At 40.3% G+C, this 21,690-nt stretch overlaps 1 protein-coding gene across 3 annotated transcripts in view; it reads right to left on the bottom strand.

The window, feature by feature from the left end:
- The window catches only part of Exoc2 (exocyst complex component 2), a 210,392-nt gene that overhangs the window by 74,213 nt on the left and 114,489 nt on the right, over positions 1-21,690 (bottom strand). For all 3 annotated transcript variants that reach the window (XM_074082998.1, XM_074083000.1, XM_074082999.1), the window contains one exon: positions 4,528-4,653. In XM_074082998.1, coding sequence (XP_073939099.1) covers positions 4,528-4,653 — 126 coding nt within the window. The remainder of the gene's footprint in view (positions 1-4,527; positions 4,654-21,690) is intronic.

The following is a 21,690-nucleotide window of genomic DNA, read 5'->3' as shown; positions in this document are numbered from 1 at the left end:
GCAAATAACTTTTTGCCCAGGCTGGCCTACCAAGTAGCTAACATTACAGGCATGAGCCACTGCACCTAGTTGTTTTGTCTTTTGCACTTAAAATTAATGCTTCAACCAATAACAGTATACCTACATTTAGCACAAGTGCAAGTTCAGAATAAATTCCAGAACAAGAACTGCTAAGTCAAAGAGTACTTGTAGTTGTAATTTTGAGAGGTATTAAAAGGGTTTAGGTATACTTTCAGAAGCAACACGTGAAAGTAAAAGTTTCATTATAACCTCACAATGAATAAACCAAACACACAAAACCCAAAACAAGGGGTGGCATCTCACTGTAGTAGTATACTGCCTTTTTGTACTATTATTATGAACTATGAATGAGTTAAGTACCTATTCATATGCTTAAAAACCACTCAGACTTTTTTTTTTCCCAGTACTGAGGATTGAACTCAGGGCCTCTCACTAGAATATCATTTGAACCACACCCCAGACCTTTTGTTTCTAGTTTGTTTTTCAGATAGAGTTTAAAACTTTCACCCAGTGGCCTTAAACTATGATCTTCCTACCTCTGCTTCCCAAGTAACTGGGATTAAAGGCTTGTGCCACCATTCCCAGCCTGAGACTTCATTTTTTCTGCTCTTCGGGCTCTTTATTTCTTAGATATTTTAGCCCTTTGTTTATGTTATGGGAAAAAGTTTTAAACTTAGTTTTCACACGCATGAAAGGCATGGTTCTTTATTTTAAAGTTGTTCTATTTGATCATTTGGATAATATTTATTGAAGAGCAACTTCATGCTTACCATGTGGCCACACCCAACATCTGTCTGAACTGCTCACTGCTATGCTGAGCCAGCCCTGCCTTCTGAAGCCTGCAGAACAGGCAAGTTCACACACACTACACAGCAACTGAGGCAAGTCCACTGGGACAAGCAAGAGATCTCCCAAAAGAAATTGATAAAGCGGAACTGTTTTCCAAAAGCCAGACAGTATGCTATCTAATGTACCTAGGCAGTAGCTCGAGGTGTGTAGGTCCAATAATAAGGTTATAAAACAGGACCAGAAAATCTAAAGTTGAGGCTTTAAAAGATTTGTTTTATATGGTAGCAGACTTATAAGGTATTTTCCCGAAGAATAATGTTTCAGGCAGGACACTGTGGCTCATGCCTGTAATTACAACTACTCAGGAGGTGGAGATTGGGAGTGTTGCATTTAGAGGCAAGCCCAGTAAAAAAGTTAGGGAGACCTCCCCCCCCCCATTTCAATGTATTAACTGGGCGTGGTGGTACATGCTTGTAATCTCAGCCATGTGGGAGGACATGTAGAAGGATCATAGTCTGAGGCTGGCCCTGGCAAAAATGAGAGACCCTACCTGAAAGTGAAAAACTAAAGTGAAAAAGGGACATACCAGCATAGCAAGTATGAGGTCTTGAGTTCAAAATTCAGAAGTGCAAAAAAAAAAAGGAGAATGTTTCAAAATATCTGAGTTCCTCCATGCTATATTGACATTTAGTCCATCACTGTGAGAAGCCCATCTAGATCCATAGCTCATATATATTCTGTGCAGGGCTTATTTGCTGGTAAATTAAAAGTGAAAGCAATGTAAGGAGAATGCAAATCCCTGTTTGATCCTAAACCTGGACAAGCTCTTTGCATGATCTGAGTTGGCTTGCTACCTATCTATATTCTACCCATACACTAAGACTCTTCCGTGCATAGACACCCCACTATACACATGCATTCCACGTGCAGCTACCTATGCAGCTACCTGTACCTATACATATACCTACACACTACAAATGGTCTCAAAACAGCAGTCTGGCAGAACGATTATGCCGAAGCCCCAAAGAAACACAGAGAATCCTAACTTTTCACTGGTTTAAAAAAATAATTCCTCTTTAAAAACCACTAAATAAATAAACAGAAAGTAAACTCAGTTTCTTTCTTGTTAACTCCATTAATAAGTATTCTAATTGAAATGATTTTATGAAGGAAAAGTATTTAAGCATTATAAATAAAAACATAGCAAACCAATTCCAAAAGATTGCTAAATCTTGTTATGGCAGATTAGTCAGTAAAATTATTTTGTCTGAGTTCAGCCCAGTGGGGAATGTTAAGATAGCTGGTAATTGGTATTGTCAGATAATCCTGTGGTGCTGGGGTTCTGCAAGGACTTAGTATGTTGGCACTCAGTCATCAAGGTTCTTGAAAAATAGCTGGGCTCCTGCAGCTTCCTGCTCCATGACAGAGGACAATTCTTAATATTGTGTTCTAGTTGATCCTTTTTATTACCTGCAAATTCTTCTTATGTATCTATGTATGCATGTAATAAAGTCCTTGTTATCCCATCCTTTCTAAATATACTCAACCCAAATTCTGATTAAAACTGAAAATTGAATTTGAATTTTCTTAGTAAATCCAACATGTCCTAGTCAAAGGCCACATGATATATTGCTGACAGAGTAACATCAAGAGTAATTTCCTAAGAATGGAGAGAGGAACTATAAGGAACTAAGTAGCAGGACAATCCATTTTTCTTAACAGAAGTCACAAACCATATAGGCTCATGAAATCTGCTTTGATCACAAAGTTGAGAATAAGCCCATTCAACTTTATTCCCTCCTCCTATGGTTTACTGTGAACAACCCTTCAGTGTTCCAATATCAAGTAATAACTTTCAGAAAATTAAACTTGACTTATTTGACTTCTAGCCACACTGGAGTAATATGAACTGTACTGAACCCCCATTTATAAATGACTGCAAAACTGAGGGGGATAAAATTACCTGAAACAATTGTTTCCACCCACAACTGGCCTATGGTCCATGAGGTTGGGGACACCTGTGGTGGGCCTGTCAGGCACTGAGGCTTTCTGCCTGCAGACAGTTTCTGAACAACTGAGGCAAAGGAGTTAGAACCAAAACAAAGCTTGGTGACTTCTGTGAATTGGAAAGATAAAGATCAATGTTTAGGGAGGATGAGGTGACTAGAAACTGCAGTGAAGAATTCAGAAAAGGAAGGACTAAATAGATTCAAAAAAAAAAAAGGTCTGGAAATCTGCAATAGGGATTCCCTTAAGTCTTTGCTAAGAATTAGGCCATACATTTGTGAAGTCATACTTCACAAACACAGGCAAAGACCAACCAGGGAATTATATGTGCAACAGTTCCCAGAGATCAGGCAAGCAGGCAGACTTTCTGGCTCCCACCAGCCAGAGGGAATGTTCTTGTGAATGTCCTGGGTCACTAGTGGAGACTGAAGGGATCATGCCTCAATAGTAGGACTGACGCATCCTGAGAATGATGGCCATTCTAGACCTGCTCTAGCAAAGCTTACCAAAAGGCCAGGAAGGGATTGAACTGATCTTAACTGAACTGCTACTACATGAAAGGACAACACTCTTTAGAGAAAAACAACAAAAGACTGAGCATTCACAGTGTGTGGGAAGCAATAGAAAACAACTAGACATACCCAAATGCAGGGAAATGTGAACCAGGGATAAGGAGGAAAATCAGTTTAAAGCAACAGACTCAGATATGATACAGATGATGGAATTAACAGACACTAACAGCTATTATAATGTTTTAAATACTTAGAGGAAAACATAAACATAAGATGAAGAAAAAGGGAAGATATTAGAAAGAACCAGTTGAGGTATAGGTCAGTCACAGACAAAGTGCTAAGCCCTGAACTTAATCCCCAGCACCAAAACAAAACAAACCAACAAAAACTCCAAATAGAATTTCTATGAAATATACATTGCCTGAACTTTTTAGGTTAGACATGAAGAAAAAGAGCAGAAAAGCTGAAGGCATAACAAGTGCCACTTCAGTAAAGCACTGAATGAGAGAGTGGGAGGAAAATAAGAAGCAGAGCCTTAGTAATACACAGAATAATCTCCAGTTCTGACACACATGTGCTACTTGCACGTACCAGAAAGAAACAGAGCAGAAAGACACCTGAATAAAGAATGGCTCAAAAACTTCCAAATTTAATAAATGCTCTCAAAACTTGAAATAGGCCAAGAAGTGTGGAAAAACTCAGGCCTGATAATTTTGAAATGTTCCACATAATGTAATCCATTAGAGTTAACTTCAAGTATGGCATCTAAGTCCTCTAAGCATGTTAGCATGACAACTGGTGTCCTTGAAGCAAATCAGCAAAGGGAACGAGTATCTGTGAGGGGTGGGGAGGGTAGGGAGAATACTTTTAAGTATGATATACTGTCCTACAACTCAGGGAAGGAAATGATTTTTTTAAACACAGGTAAGCTGCACTCCAGAGTCAGAGACCTGAGTATATTTGTGGTTAATTAACAACAAATCCATGTTTCCAAACAATTTATATCTCACTAAATGGCATTTCTTTAATACAAAATGTACATGTATTTTAAGTTTCATCATAGGATAGTTATGAATAAGAACAAGTGATAACAGCTGGTAATACTTAGCACCAGTAAAGTTGTTGCTCACAGAATTCTGCAAGAGCAGGAAGAATACATGAAATGTAAAAGATCAAGTGGCATGGGAGTGATACCTACTATCATCTCGACCAGACTGAAAGCTGCTGCCCCTCTTCAGTGATGCTGTCTGACTGAGATGGCCCAAAACAGAGGGACGCACCTCATTATCAAGATCCAACATGGGACTATGCAGGCCCGGGTTACCTGGAAGAGAGATGGACCATATGTTAAATATATCGTTTATTTCATTGATTTAATCACTGCGTCTCCAAGACTATTTCTTGCTCAGTTGTTCTAAGCCACTTATTAACTAAATCAAAAATGTTTCCTCTAGTAGCTTTTATTTCATTTTTACTCTTTGTGGTACTGGGGATCAAATCCAGGCCTTGAATATGCTAGGCTGGAGTCTATCACACAGCTATACCTTCTGTCTTAAATAGCTTTAAAAATCATTCCACCATGACAGAGTCACCTCAGCATTTTAGCTTAAAATAGAGCTGTCATGAGCCATGTAGCAGAACCTATACATCATTTTAAAACAAATGCAGCAAAAATGGAGAGCAACAAAATGCAGCAAAAAATTGGGAGAACCATTTGGAAAGGATGTCACAGGGTTTTGACTCTTCTGTTTCTTTAATGCAGCAGACTCAAAAATTTATACATCATAAATCTTCTCTGATTTCTCCCTTAATACCAAAATTTACACTGAAATCCCACATCCCGTGGTTTCTTGCCTTTGGGAATGTGGGATTTTGATTCCCTACTTCTATTTCTGATACCAGCCTCCTGGGTTGGATCCTTTATACCTCACACTATTAATATTCAGAAGCTGAACCATTATACCACCATCAAGACATTCTCTTTCTTGTACTAGATTAAGCACACACGAAAATACTGCTTTCTAGCCAGGCACAGGATGCACACCTGTAATCCGAGACCACAGGAGGATCACAAGTTCCAGGCCAGCCTGGACTTCATAGAAAACCCTATCTTAAACAAACAAACTGCAGTTTCTGAGTCTTTTCTCAAAAGTCTTCCAAAAAGCCCTCAAGATAAAGTCTACAGGAGTGTTGTCCAATTGAAATTATTCTGAGAATCTGGAAAGAATTTTTCTAAAATGAACTTCAAGAGCTATTAGGCGTGGAATTCCATGCTACGGAATGAGTTTCTTGGGACACTGACTGTCAGTCTTTAGAGAAACCTGAAGTCAGGTATAGTGGTAGGCATCTGAAGCCCCAGTTACTTGAGAGGCTGAGGACCACGTGAGCCCAGGAGTTTGAAGACAGCCTAGGAAACCCAGAAAGACACATCTCAGACAACAACAAGAACAAAACAGTGCAGGGGCTGGGAACGTAACTCAGTGGTGGAGTGCTTATGTAGCCTCTACCCAAAGCCTGGGTTCAATTTCTCCTGCACTGAGGGGAATGGGGGAACACCTGGTATTATTTTCTTGCTTTATTTGCGCTCAAAGACTTTACATTCTGGTGGTGGAGGCAAAGAATAAACCATTACATAAACAATAAAGATAAAAAGTACTATGCAGAGAAACTAAGGGAGTGCTGAACCAAGTAACAGGGTCAGGAAAAGACCTGACTTCACAGGTGCCTGCTACCATATGCACGTATACTGTATGGGCTAAAGTCTACCCTGTAGGCTTCATAGAAATAGAAATTAAGTCATTTGGACAGGTTTCTTAGTGGGTACAATTGTTTTGAAGAGTATATTCTGACTATAGTGGTAAATGCTATGCATGCATTCCTACTTTGGAAAATACTAACTCTAAGATAAGATTTATATAATCCAAAATATTAAAACCAAAAATAAATGACCTGTGGTGCAAACTAAACAATCATAAGCCTTAAGAAAATGATATTTTTGTAATTGATTTTTTTCTATATTAACTAGGGAGTTTGTGTGTGAAATTTTAATGATTGATAACATTTTCCTTTGAAGTTTATATAATCGCCAATGCTATTAATTGTATAATTAATGTCTAAAATGAATTGTCTGAACACTATAAAAGGAGCATAAAGGGGCTCAAACAGCATCACATTTTTTTAAAATATAAAAATCTATAATTTATATAAACATGTATAGTAAGAGCACAAGAAAAGAATGATTTGACTTAAAATGTGACATTATTTTTGTAGTCTATAAATTTATGATTGAGAAGGAAAACACTCCCTCCTCTCCTGAAAATACTTTACATACCATTCCTACAAGTAGTACAATTATCATTGCTCAAGTAGATCCTCAGAAAATGTACTCTCCCTGCGAGTGGTACTGTGACAACTTTGATTTAAATGTTTTAATATTTAAATTAATCATTGGTATAGTTTGAGCAAATCTGGAATTTTGAACTTATTTATCAGGACGACGCTTTTGTTCTATCATAAACCATGTCATCTGTTTTCTGGGGAAAGATACTGAAATGGTAACGTATTTCTTAATTCTTATCTGGTAACCAGCAAGTGAACAGGCAGCGGGGCGGTGGAAGAGCATGGGAAACACCTTGGGAGCCACATTTGTGATGAGTGACCAGAAGGTGGCGCTACACAAGTGAAGTGGTAGGTAGCACTGACCTTTCTCTCTAACATTTTGCTTCTTTTCTTGGTCCAAAGAAAGTCTTAAACACTTTTTTTAAACAGGGAATTGGGCGAACTATGCTTTGAAGAGAAAACTGAATCAAACTTTTTAAGCATATCAGCTGTCACAAAGTATTTATCACTAAGTGTCAAAAAAACAAAACAAAACAAAAAAAACAGCTTGAGGATTGTGACACTCCTCCTAAACTGAAATTACATGACTTGGTTTTTTATTTCCCCACAGGATTATTACAACTATGAAGTGACTTTGACATAAATAAGCATTACTATAAAATAAGATTTTTAAAAAAACATAATTTTTGCTCTCTGCTCCCTGCTTCCATCCTATCCTACCTAGCCCACCTGGCCAGATGGGGACACCAGTGCTTTTTGTAATGCCTTTCCTTACCTTTAATGAACTCTATTACAAAACAAAACCAAAAAAAAAAAAAGAATCAGCAAAATGCTTTAAAATATTTCCTAAGAATCAGCCTATTCTATTGTTTTACAAAAAATAGCAATGTTTGTGATTTAAGAGAAAAGTATACATTAAATAAAGCAGGTAAGTGAGAATAAGGAGATCAATTATATTTTCTCTGTATCATGCTCTCACTGACGTGCAGATCATTGCAACTGAAAATGTTGTCACTTTGTCTTTTCCCTGAAAACTAAGGGCAATGCTCAGCCCTATCCATTCAAATTTGGTCTCTCATTAGAATGTTTGCTTATAATGGGATGTTTTGTGGGTGTTTTTGTAATGCTGTGTTTGACTCTGTCCTTTTCAAACTAAGACTGCATTAATATAAATTTTAACAGGTTAGTTGTTTTCTTGGCAGTATATTTTCTCTAGAAACAAATTCTTCCTACGGTTTATCTCTGAATGGAAAAAAAAAATTTTTTTTCAGTTACTGTGGGAATCAGAATTTAGTGCCAGCCTTGTGTGTGCTAGGTAAGCACGCTTCTACTGAGTCACAGCTACAGCATATGGAGAATTTACAAACACGAAGTATGTTGAACTCTATGCTCTAACCAGAGCCAATACTGAGGGTCTAGTCCCATATGGGAAAGGAGGAGCCTCCTGGCTGTGCCGTTGGCATGGAGGTCATAGCAGTTAAGAGTTACAGACCTGTGCTGAAAAATATACTTCCAAAAAACAAGAAGTTTGCAAAATCTTTTCTAGCTGTAAAATTCTGATTCAATGACTCAAAATTTGAGTCACTGAAATTTTAAATCACCACTATGAACAAAATGTAAACTATGCTTGTCCTGCTCACTGTTCTGACAGTTTAGGACACTGATCAGTGGAATTATCTAAATGTGTACAAACTTTACCTGTACACAGAGAAAATTTGAAAAATGCCTTAAAAGACAACTGCATCACAAAAACAATAGAAACTTTATAATAAAGTTTTATTATTTTATAATAAACTAATTTTATAATATTTGTTATCAACTTCATAAGTTGCCTACTTTGAAAACATTAAGCGTAGTAACCAATGCTCAAATGAATAAGATTTGTAACACTGAAGGACTGAAGGATGGACTGCAGGAGGTCCCACAGGTGATAGGTGGTCAAGGAGACACTTCTCCTCCCTAGGAAATGCCTGTTTGCATCTGAAAGGCATCTTCTGCCAGCAGGCAATGCAAAAATAGGCTATAAAACCCCACTCCCTACCCTGGCCCATGGGATCACCTGTTTCTGGGTCCCCCTGCATTCTCCAATATGCAGTCTTTCTCTTCTCTTCTTTACAAATAAAATCTTTCCAACCTCTGCTGTTGGAGTCTGCCTGTGCTTTCATCCTCAGAGTGGGCTCAAGAACTCTGAGCACCAGAAATTCCTGTGCATGTCATCCATGCATCATATTTGGTGATGCACGAAGGGAACAGCCATCACCTGAGGTCAGTATAGGTTATGCCAAACTGGGAAAGGCTGCCTAGGAATGTGACCGTGAGTGTCTGGCACTCCAGTGGAGTCTGTTTTCCAGGAGAGACCCCCCCACCACAGCCTAGCTATGGTGAAACTCTCAGGTCGACCTTTTCTCCCTCTCTCTCTGTCTTGTTAAGGAGGGTTTCTTCCTTGGGAAACTGAGGAAAAGGTACAAGCCCACTACAGCTGTACGGCAGGCAATCTGAGGAAACTCAGAGGCCAGGCAGGGGTTTATACTGCACTGCCAATGCTACATGGGCAGAACTCGACTTCAGTGCACTGAGGCTTTTTCTTTTTTCCTCTCCTTAAACACTAACACTCTCTTTCAAGATCTGACCAGCTTAAGGGGAGGTCTGAAAATAGCCAGTGGAAAGGAAAGTTTGTCTTCAAGCCACAAAAGGTGTTCTGGCCAGGGCACTCCCCGGTATCACCCAAAGGCTGGAGAACCAACTTCCTGACCCGCCCTGAGGCCCCAAAGGCAGCTAAGTCTCAGACCCCTCCAGCCATGTCCGCACCAAACAATCAGATCTCTCATGCTTCCTTCATGGTTTCCGTGGCCCGAGAGTGGATGTCACCTGTTGCTTCCAGTGCTCCAGTACTGCCTGTGAGCAGGATCAACCTGGACAGCAGGGATGATCAATAATCCCTCATGCGTTGAGCCTGGAAATTCTCTTTTTCCCCAACCCTCAGCCTCTCCTTCCCCTTTCCCAGGCAGTTCAGGATGAGTGTCCCCCTCCCTGCCTTTGCTGTAAATAGCAATGAGCTTCTTTCTTCAGGGAGTTTGGGAAAAATACCTACAGGCATCAGAAAGCACTAATCTTCAATTCAGGCTTAACTGTCTTTGTCAAGCAGCAGATTAACTGGCTAAACAGGTTCCACAGCCTGCCCTCAGGGAAAGAAAAAAAAACAGTTAAAAGGCAAAAACCTCAGGTCTCCATTTTTGCCCCTTACCAGAGCAAAAGCCTCCAGATGCTCTCTCTCTCTCTCTCCTTTCATAGAAAGCATATATGCCTCAAAGGATATATAGGGGACAAAAGTCTACTTCATCAGGAGTCCCCATCCATGCCTCTAAAGGGGTCCTCCTTCTGGCCATGCAAGCCCTCTTGGTTACTTGATAGAGTTATTATTTTTTAGTTACAAGCATTCAGCTGGTAGAGGAGAACTAGGCCCACCTGGGTCGCAGGGCCAACAGGCAAATCAAAATAGATGAGAGATTGGTCAAAAATCATCTCGGGGGGTAGGCGCAACTGAGATATCTATCTTTAAATCCTCCACGACTCTACCCACGAGTGGCAGTGGAAGGAGCAAGGGAGAGCAGGACGCCCTCTCCCACTAGAGTTTCTCCTCATCTGGGGACGCTTAGATAAAAGGAGAAACCTCTGTTAAGGTGACCAATTTTCCCTTGTTTCCCTTTTTAGATGGGAAATCAAGCCTCAAGGATCCAGGAAGGATCCCCCCTTGCCTGCTTATTAAAAAGTTAGAAAGATCTTGATCCAGAAAGCCTTCAGCAAAAGTGACTCAAGTTTTACTGCACTCAGGCTTGGCCACAATATCCTCTGGGAGATGAGGAAAGATGGCCAGAAGGAGGGAGCATTAATTATAATACCATTCTTCAATTAGATATGTTCTGTAAAAAGGAGGGAAAGGGGACCGAAGTTCCATACGTTCAATTGTTCTTTTTCCTAAGAGACCACCCAGAATGGCTAAACAAATGCAGGCTAGATAGCAGACCATGGTAACCCTTTGCAAAAAGCCCCCAAACTCTCTTAAACCAAAAACCCCATCTAATGTTCCATCAGCTCCCCCTCTTCCCCCTTACCCAGCTACCTCACACACTAGACGCTGTCCCACAGGACTCTACCCCCTCCAGTTAATTCCTGGAGGGGACAGAGCTCATGCTCCTTTTAGAGTGAGTAAACTTAAAGAATTAAAAAATGATTGAGGAAATTACACAGAAAATCCAGATCAGTACATCCAGGCATTTAGAGAAGTCAGCCAAAACTTTGAACTGAGCTGGAAAGATGTAATGCTATTGCTATCTCAGACCCTCACTTCTCTGGAGAAACAGCAGGTACTAGATCAGGCAGTCACAGCTGGAGACAATTATCACTTAGATTAAAGTGGCCCTACTACAGCCCTGTCTGGACCCTCACAGGAGGAGGAGGGGGAGGGAGAAGAAAGACAAAGACATTGGATACCTAAAAAGGAACCTCAATTCACAATTCCAACAGGAGATCAGGCAGTGCCTAGGTATGACCCTAAGTGGGACCCTGAAAATGACATGGATGAATGTAGTCATAACCATTTCATCCACTGCATTCTTGAGGGTCTAAGGAGAGCCAAGATAAAACCTCTTAATTACTCCCAAGTCACAGCTGTACAGCAAGGACCCTTACAAACTCCAGTAGCTTTTCTACAGAGACTTAAGGATGCTTTACAAAAGCATACCAACATTATACCAGAGTCACAGGAAGAGGAAATCGTCCTAAAAGATAAATTTCTAACACAGTCAGCACCAGATATCTGTAAAAAGCTTCAGAAACTGGTGGCTGAAGGGAGCAGAGATCTAGATCAATTGGTCTGTGTAGCCACATCTGTATACTATAACAGGGACTTAGAAAAAGAAAGGAAGGACCTGGAAAAGGAAGAGAAAGGATAAGCAGCAGGAGGCTCTGATCGCAGTGTTCAGAGAAGCTCCCCCGGGGCAAAGTCCAAACCCGAGGACATGCTTTCAATGTGGACAGGCAGGCCATTTTGGGAGGGAGTGCCCCCAAAGAAAGCTACCTCCAGGACCCTGCCCCATTTGCCAGGGAAAACATTGGAAGGCACACTGTCCCCAGTTCCCAGGCGAACCAAGGTCAGAGCCTCCCACCCAATGATGGGTCCCACGGCCTCCCATATAGGCTTCTCTGACCACCATAAAAGCAGGGGAGCCCTGGGTTTTACTCACGATTAAAAAGCACAAGGTCAGCCTCCTTATCAATAATGGAGCCAGCATCTCAGCTATTCCTTTCTCTCCCGGACTTAGGTCCTCCAAGAAAATTACTGTTCAAGGCGTATCAGGCCAGCCTCTAGAGCGTTATTTCACTCAGCCTTTAGCCTGCTCCTGGGGAGATTTCCATTTCTGTCACTCTGTTTTAATTGTCCCAGAAACCCCTACTCCTCTACTAGGGCGAGACCTTCTATCCAAATTGGGGGTACAGCTACTTTTACCCCCAGGAGAATACTTTTGCTTGCCCCTAATAGAGGAACAAGTAGACCCCACATTGTGGACAGATGGACACACTGTGGGACGGGCACGAACAGCTGCCCCAGTCCTAATTCATCTCAAGGACCTCTCCTGGTTTCCCCATCAGAAACAATATCCTTTAAAGCCAGAAGTTAAGGAGGGGCTAATTCCCATAATCAAAGACTTAAAGAGACAAGGACTGCTAATAGAATGCTCCAGCCCATATAATACTCCTATTCTTGGTGTCAGGAAGGGACCTAATAAATGGAGGCTAGTCCAGGATCTCTGCCTGATCAACAAAGCAGCAGTGCCTCTCCACCCTGTAGTTCCAAATCCCTATATGCTTTTAGCCCAAATACCTCCGGGTACTACTTACTACTCTGTCCTGGATTTAAAAGATGCCTTCTTTTGCATTCCCTTACACCCTAAAACTCAACCTATCTTTGCCTTTGAGGACCCCACAAGAAAGTCTGGACAGGTTACTTGGACTGTCCTCCTCCAGGGATTCAGAGACAGCTCCCACCTCTTTGGGTTGGCTCTAACCCAATACTTGGCAGAATGGCAATACCCACAAGCTACTCTGCTACAATATGTAGATGATCTCCTGCTCTGTGGACTAAATGAGCCTGTCATTTCATGAGCCACTGAGTCCTTACTAAACTTCTTAGCAGACAGAGGTTATAAAATCTCTAAAGAAAAAGCCCAATTGTGTCACTCTAGGGTTACATATTTAGGTCTTGTCCTGGAGAAAGAAATGAGGTCTCTAGGAGAAGACAGAATCTGTCCAATCCTGATGTTTCCTCTACCTAAAACTCTAAAGCAACTGAGGGCCTTTTTAGGGGTCACAGGATACTGTAGAATTTGGATCCTGGGATATGCAGACCTAGCCAGGCCTTTATATCAAATCCTTAAGGAAGCACAAAAGGATACCCAGCCCTTCATTGAGTGGGATGACAAGTCAGAAAATGCATTCCACAGGTTAAAGAAGGCTCTTATGACAGCTCCCACCCTGAGTCTCCCAATACAAGACAAGTTTCAATTATATGTCTATGAAAAGGGAGGACTGGCCTTGGGTATGGTGACTCAGCTCTGGCATCACTTCCCAGCCAGTAGGTTACTTAAGCAAAGAGTTAGATCAGGTAGCCAAGAGATGGCCAGGATGCCTCAGAGTAATGGCCACAATAAGCCTTCTAGTGCTTGAAGTTCAGAAACTTATCCTAAACCGCCCCCTAATGGTTTATACTGCACACAACCTAGGCGGAATTTTAAACTCAAAAAGAGAACTTTGGCTAACTGACAGCCGTCTACTTAAATATCAGGCCTAGCCTTCTGGGAAGGACAGAAATAACTTTAAGGACCTATAAGAGCCTCAATCCTGCATCCCTTCTACCAGAGGCAGAGGGAAATCCTGAGCACTCATGTGAGGAGGTACTTATGGAAAATTTTGCTGCCCGACCTGACTTAACTGATCGGCCCTTTAAAAACCCAGATCTAGAATTATACACTAATGACGTTCCTTTGTCAAGAATGGTGTCAGACATGCAGGGTTTGCAGTTGTGACATAATTTGGCACCCTCAAATCAGATCCTCTTCCTCCTAATACAAGTGCTCAATTGGCAGAATTAGTGGCCCTGACAGAAGCCCTAAGACTGTCAAAAGAACAGAGAGTCAACATCTATACAGTTTCTAAGTATGCCTTCCTGTTCCTGCATGCTCATGCAGCCATTTGGAAAAAAAGAGAAATGCTAACTACAATAGGAACAGCTTCCCATAGAAATAAGGGAGGTTACTTTAATAGTTTTAGGGATAACAGCGTTAGTTGCAGCCCTTGCTGGAATTAGTTATGGGGTGATTGCCAATCATGTAACTGCAAGAAAACCTAACCAAAGTGGTAGAGGACACCTCAGACCAGGTAGGCCTTGCTATTAAGGACATGCAAAGGTCTTTGTCGTCCCTTGCCTATATTGTAATGGACCACCGCCTGGCCCTATTTTCTTTTGGCCAAACAAGGCGGGGTATGTGCCATCACCAATACCTCCTGTTGCACATATATAAACACTTCAGGCATTGTAAAGGAATGTGCAGATTACATTCTCCAACAGGCTAAATGGCTCTGGGAGCAATCTCTTGAAACTCATGTTTCTACTCAGGGATGGGAACAAATAAAATCCTAGCTTCCCTCCAGGACTTGGTTCCTATAGTTGCCATGATTCTCTTGCTTATGTTTGGGCCTTGCATTTTAAACTTACTTGTCAAGTTTATTTCTTCTCGCCTAGAATCCATCAAACTACAATAACCTACTACCGAGGTCCCCTTGACAATCCCTCTCATGGTCAGCCCTGATGCTGTGGGCCCCTTCATTGCCCCCTGTCAGTAGGAAGCAGTTACTGAACAGACTTCATAGTCCCTATTCCTAACAGCAGTTAGGGCAACCATTGGGAGGGGGTATGAAGGACTGAAGGACAGACTGCAGGAGGTCCCAAAAGGTGATAAGTGGTCAAGGAGACACTTCTCCTCCCTAGGAAATGCCTGTTTGCATCTGAAAGGCATCTCCCACAATCAGGCAATGCAAAAATGGGCTATAAAACCCCATTTCCTACCCAGACCCATGGGATCACTGGTTTCGGGTCCCCCTGCATTCTCCAATATGCAGTCTTTCTCTTCTGTTCTCTACAAATAAAATCTTTCCAACCTCTGCTGTTGGAGTCCGCCTGTGCTTTCATCCTCAGAGCGGGCTCAAGAACCCTAAGCACCTGAAATTCCTGCATGTGTCATCCGTGCATCAATACCAAAATCATTTCAGGGTAGTCTTCTCCCCATTATCTGAGAAATAACTACGGAGTAAAGATGTACTGGAGACAGAGTTTCAAATAGGTGCACCACCCTACTGCATGAAAAAACATCCATATTTCTGTTTCTAAAACTGTATTTGCTATTATTGTGGAAATGGCACAAATAAATCTCTGGAAATATTCTTAGGATCTAGCTATATCTTTTAGCTTCCACAAAGTTGTATTTGAGTTACAATTTTCCCAAAATAAGAATTACATTTCTTGGACACGTGTGCTTGCTTTGGTTTGGGTTTGGGTTTCGCAGCAGTAGAGTTTGGTGGTACTGAGGTGACCAAGATTCTCTTATTCGTGCTTCCCTGTATAGCTGGGGGTGATAGGCATGTGCCACTGTGCCCAGCCATTGGTTGAGATAGAGTCTTAAAAACTTTTTGCCAGTACTGGCCTGGAATCACAGTCCTCCCAATCTCTGCCTCCCAAGTAGCCAGGATTGCAGGCCAGAGTAACTACACCAGGCAGATCTTTTAAATACTTAACATTAAACACACACACATGCACAACTGCCATTTCTTCAGTACTGACAGTAAAGAGTCATTACTGTTATTTCTCCAGATAACGTTTCTATTACCTATGCTAGTAATGTTCTCAAAAGGGATTCTTTTTCTAATTGTGGGTAATGTAGATATATGAATAACAAATAAACATCAAATCAGGAAACTGTTTTTGGAATATCATATACATAATAGAAATTTTAATAGAGAAAAACAGTTAGAAAATGCGTGTTTACAGACGTTATTTTCTACAGAACACTTATAAAACAATCTAATCAGAACACCATCTTCCAGTTTGCTAATAACAAATTGAAACATTTGCTAATTTTTCCAACAACTGTGAAACTTCCACTAGATAAAAGTATTTCAGCTTTATACTAATCTATGGATCTAGACAGTTCTCCCACAAAACTCACAGACTTAAGGATTTATATTAGAACTGTATCCACCAACAATCAATTTCAAAACACTGATAAGGACCTTAAGAAGATTTTATTAAAAAGAACTCCTTTCACCTGGACCTCCACAGACTTCCAGAAAACCACAACTCAATCTGTGCAAGGCTATTCCTATTTAAATGCAAATAGTAGTGAGTATTTGTTTAACTGGCTCCACACAACACAAAGGGCAGAGGAGCAAGCCATAAGCTGTGGAGCCAGGTGAGTACATTTGCTGTACTTTCTCATCCTTCAGGCTTCCTACAGCAACTTTCTCACAGTCTGCAATAGTGGGAGAACACTGATCTATCCTCCTGACTCTCAGAAGGGCAGCTGACTTCCTCACTGCCCTTAAACATCTTTGAATGCACTTTCCTGCACACAGCAGGCCCTGGTCCTGTCTGGCAGCCTGACCACCCACTGCTGCTTGTTGACCAAACACTGCAAGGCCAGGAGCCTCCACAGCAGAGAGCAGGGTGGGAGTCCTTTCAAAGCACACCACACAAGAATTTCAATGCAAAGCTAGGGTTGGGAGGCTGGCATATCAAGGAGTAATTGCAAATTCCTCACCAATTAGACCTGTGTCAACAGATAAAAATACATTTTTGATCTTCTGACTCTATATTTAAAGTTTCCACAAAGACAGTTCCTCAATTTAAAGAGAATCATTTAATCCAGATTAATACAAGGCAGTCAATCAAAATTGACACACTGTTAACCCACTCCACTTTGGAATGTCCTTAGCAACTTCCAGGACAGGTCTCTGATGTATATTCCGACCTTCAAAACAACAGCTCAAAAAAGGAAATGCATTTTAAAAGCAAAACTATAGGTGTGAACTTCCAAGAAGCTAACTGGTCAGGAGCTAAAACCAAGTATTTGTAATAAGTAAAGTGCATAAGTAACTAAAAATGATTATCTGCACTTTTATTAAGGTCCTATACTTTTTACCAGTTACACATAGATTACATAAAAAAAATGCCTAAAACGTGATCGAATAAATGTCAAAGAATTATTACAAAAATGAGAGAATACAGAAATAAAATATTTGTAAAAATCAGTATTTTTAAATTGCCAACTAATGTGCACACATTGAACTAATGTACACTTGACATTTGGTGTCAAAATTTCCTTTCTATTAAGGAGAAATGACAGGGTTAGACATGAAATGGCTCCCAGCTGCAAGTCTTCTTGGATGCAAGGTAAAAAGCAGCAGTGGGAAAGAACCAGCTGCCAGGATAATCTTGAAAAGGTCCTTTTGACATTGAGGTTTGGGCCTGTCTGATGGAACAAGGGTGAACAGAATCTATTATAAAGTAGAAGAAACAAGTAGAGAGATCTTAATCCACTTTTCCTCTGAAACTCAACAGCTGGTATTTTAATACACAAGATCCAAAATGCTATTCCAAAAGTAAATCAAACTCTCAAGCGCTTGCAAAAAAGGGCCTAAATTATTAGTATTAGTATTAGTATTAATTTTACTTTGGGGAGCAATACTGTCTTTTCAGATTAGACTGAAAAACAATCTACACTAACTGTGTACAAACTACTGATCTGCATTCTGGCAATTCAACCACACAAATTTCCAATGATACGCATTTCAAATCTAATTCAGGGCATATTAAGTATTACTTGGGATTTTGTCTGAAAAAAAAAGACAAAAGAGAATGAAAACTAAGACCCTTGCTTTGCTGGAGAAAGCATTTTGATTACAGTCAAAAACTGGCGCTTGCCGATTCAAAGATGGCAGCTAGAGGGAGGAAGCAGAAAGCGTGCTTTCCAAAGTAAAATCTTGGAGAGATGCTAAAAACCACAGAGAAGAAGCAAAATTTGGACTCCTCCACACCCCCACCCCATGCATAGCATTTCCACTTCACGTTAATCGGAGAAACCAGGAGGGATCACACTCCCCCGCCAGACGCCAGTGCCCAGACCGCTTGGGAAGATGCAGACCACAAGGTAAGTGAAGTGGCACTCAGTGCTCCCACAGATAATCCTGGGCCAGATCAGCATAGCCCCCTGCACAGACCAATCCCCACCCAGGGAAAAAAGAAAAAAAAACTGAATAATAAGCAATAACAACAAAAAAGACACATAGCAAAGAGGGTGGGGCACCCTGAGCACCAAAGGGGGAGAGGGGCAATCCCTCATGGAACTGTAAATAAACAAGCCGGCCAGAGAAGGCAGGGGCAGCAGCACACGCCCAGCAACCAGGAGCGGGAAAACTTGTAAAAGTGGTGGTGGGAGGAAAACTCCACAGGAGAGGGGGGAAGGCCCACTTCCCACATGAGCTGTAAATAAACATGCTGGCCTGAGAAGGCGGGTGAAATGTCACTTCCCCCAGTGTGCTTGGAAAGGGGAAAGCTTGTAGCAGTGGCTCACACACAGGAGAACTCTGAGTGAAAAAAGCCTGCAAGGCCAGGTGAGTGTTAAGCTCACTCCTGAGATCTGCATAAATAAAGCCTCCAGCAACAGCAGGCTGACAGCACCAGGCAGGTGAGCCACAGCCTCAGATAGCCATTCACAGAACTATCTCCAGACTCTTTTTTTTTCTCCCTTCCTTTGATGAGAAAACAACTGAACTACACCTGCATGCTGAAAAACTTACTGAAACTGTACTGCATTTGAACTTGGGACACTTTATGCTGTTTTTTTTGGTTTTTTTTTTTTTTTTTTTTTTTTGTTTTTTTCCCCTTTGATGAGACAACAACAGAACTATTTCTGAGGCACCATCTCCAGGATTGGAGGCTGAGGGACTAACAAGAAAATTATTAAGACTAAAACTTTATTGCATTTGAACTTGGAGATTTTTTAATTTTTTTTTCTTTTCTCAATCCTCTGTCTCTCTAATGCCTGTTCAGCTTACCACTGACTAGTACACTATCTCTCCCTGCTTATATCTTTGAAACTTTTGTTTGTTTATTTTGGGTTTTTTTTACTTGTTTATTTGTTTTTCCCTCTATCTGTAGCTTCTTTGCTTTCCCTCTCCTCTCACCCTTCCATTCTAAATATCACCATTGTTATTACTACAAGCTAGAAAATACTTAATTGCAAACAGTACAGGGACAATAACAACACCAAGGGCAGTGACAGGAAGACAGAAAAAACAGGGAAACCAGTTTCCCCACAGCAAAATATTAGTATAGGAACCAGAGGGAAATGAAGAAAACAGACACCCAGATCTAGACTCCAACAAAATGAAGATAAACTATGCCAAAGAACCCAATGAAGCCCACAAGAATAATCTAAAAGAAGAAATACTACAGGTACTCAATGAGAATTTTATAGAGATGATACTGCATATGGTCAACCGAAATGTACAGGAACACTCAAGAAATTCCAAGACAACAAAAATAGAGAATTTGAAAAGGCACAAAAAGAAATGAAAGAAACCATAGAAGCACTGTATAAACATCAAAGTGAAACAAAGAACACGATTAATAAAGAGATAAATGAACTCAGGGCGAAAATAGAAACATTAAAGAGGAAACGACTAAGGATATGGAAAAACTCAGAAAAAAGAATACAAAACAAAATGGAAGGCCAATCCAACAGAATACAACAAATAGAAGACAGAATCTCAGAACTCGAAGATGAAATGGTAATTAAAAGAAAAACCAAAGAACTATTAGTTAAACAACTCAAGACCTGTGAAAAGAAAATGCAAGAACTCATTGACTCCATCAAAAGACCAACCTGAGAATCATGGGCATTGAAGAGGAGAAGAGGTGCAAGCAAAGGGAATGCGTAATATATTCAACAAAATAATAACAGAAAATTTACCAAATCTAGAGAAATTTATACCCATACAGATGCAAGAGGCCTCCAGAACACCAAACAGACCAGACCAAAATAGATCTACCCCATGGCATATTATCATTAAAACAACAAATACAGAGACCCGAGAAAGAATATTGAAGGGAATAAATAAATAACATACAAAAGTAAACCCATCAAAATCACAGCAGACTTCTCAATAGAAACATCAAAAGCAAGAAGAGCTTGGGGTGAGATCTTCCAGGCACTGAATGAAAGTAACTTCAACCTTAGGATACTCTACCCAGCAAAACTATCATTCAAAATAAATTGAGCAATAAAAGTCTTCCGTGATAAGCAGAAACTAAAACAGTATGTGACCACAAAGCCACCACTACAAAAGATTCTTCAAGGGATTCTGCACACAGAAAGTGAAACCCAACATAACCATGAAAGGGCAGGCAGCACAAAACTACAGGAAAAGAAACAGCAAGAAAGTAGAGAGTAATCTAAACTTAGGTACACACAATCATACCTTCAAACAACTGAGACAACTAAATGACAGGAATCACCACATACCTATCAGTACTAACACTTAATGTTAATGGCCTTAATTCCCCCATCAACAGGCACTGTTTGACAAACCGGATTAAAAAGGAAGATCCAACAACTTGTTGCTTACAGGAGACCCATCTCACTGACAGAAATAAGCACAGGCTTAGGATGAAAGGCTGGAAGAAGATTTACCAAGCCAATTGCCCCTGAAAACAGACAGGAGTAGCAATACTTATCTCTGACAAAGTAAACTTCAAACCTACACTGATGAAATGAGATAAAGAAGGACATTCCATACTAATAAAAGGGGAAATAGACCAAAAGGAAATAACAATTATCAACCTATATGCACCCAATGTCAACGCACCCAATTTCATCAAACATACCCTGAAGGACATAAAAGCATATATTAACTCCAACACAGTTGTTGTTGGAGACTTTTACATTCCATTATCATCAATAGATAGGTCATCCAAACAAAAAAATCAATAAAGAAATCCTCGATCTAAAATATACAATAGATCAAATGGACCTAGTTGATGTCTACAGAACATTTCATCCAACTTCATACACAATAAACATTCTTCTCAGCAGCACATGGAACCTTCTCCAAAATAGAAAATATCCTAGGGCACAAAGCAAGCCTCAGCAAATATAAGAAAACAGAAATTATACCATGCATTCTGTCTGATCGCAATGCAATAAAACTAGAACTCAACAACAAAAGTAAAGACAAAAAACATGTAAACAGCTGGAAACTGAATAACTCATTGCTTAATGAACAATGGGTCATTGATGAAATAAAAGAGGAAATTAAAAAGTTCCTAGAAGTCAATGAAAATGAAAACACAACCTACTGGAACCTATGGGACACAGCAAAGACAGTTCTGAGAGGAAAGTTTATAGCCATGAGTGCATATGTTAAAAAGACTGAAAGATCCCAAATCAATGACCTAATGATACATCTCAAACTCCTAGAAAAACAAGAACAAGCAAATCCCAAAACAAATAGAAGGAGAGAAATAAAAAAAATAAGAGCTGAAATCAATGAAATAGAAACCAAAAAAACCATACAAAGAATTAATGAAACAAAAAGTTGGATCTTTGAAAAAATAAACAAGACCGATAGACCCCTGGCAAACCTGACTAAAATGAGGAGAGAAAAAACCCAAATTAGTAGAATCAGGAATGCAAAAGGGGAGATAACAACAATCACCATGGAAGTCCAGGAAATCATCAGCGACTACTTCGAGAACCTATATTCAAATAAATTCGAAAATCTTAAAGAAACGGACAGATTTCTAGATACATATGATCATCCAAAACTGAACCAAGAGGAAATTAATCACCTGAATAGACCTATAACACAAAATGAAATTGAAGCAGCAATCAAGAGTCTCCCAAAAAGAAAA

The sequence above is a fragment of the Castor canadensis genome, chromosome 8 (assembly GCF_047511655.1).
Source record: "Castor canadensis chromosome 8, mCasCan1.hap1v2, whole genome shotgun sequence".
NCBI lineage: Eukaryota > Metazoa > Chordata > Mammalia > Rodentia > Castoridae > Castor > Castor canadensis.
This window is presented reverse-complemented; position numbering and strand designations above follow the sequence as displayed.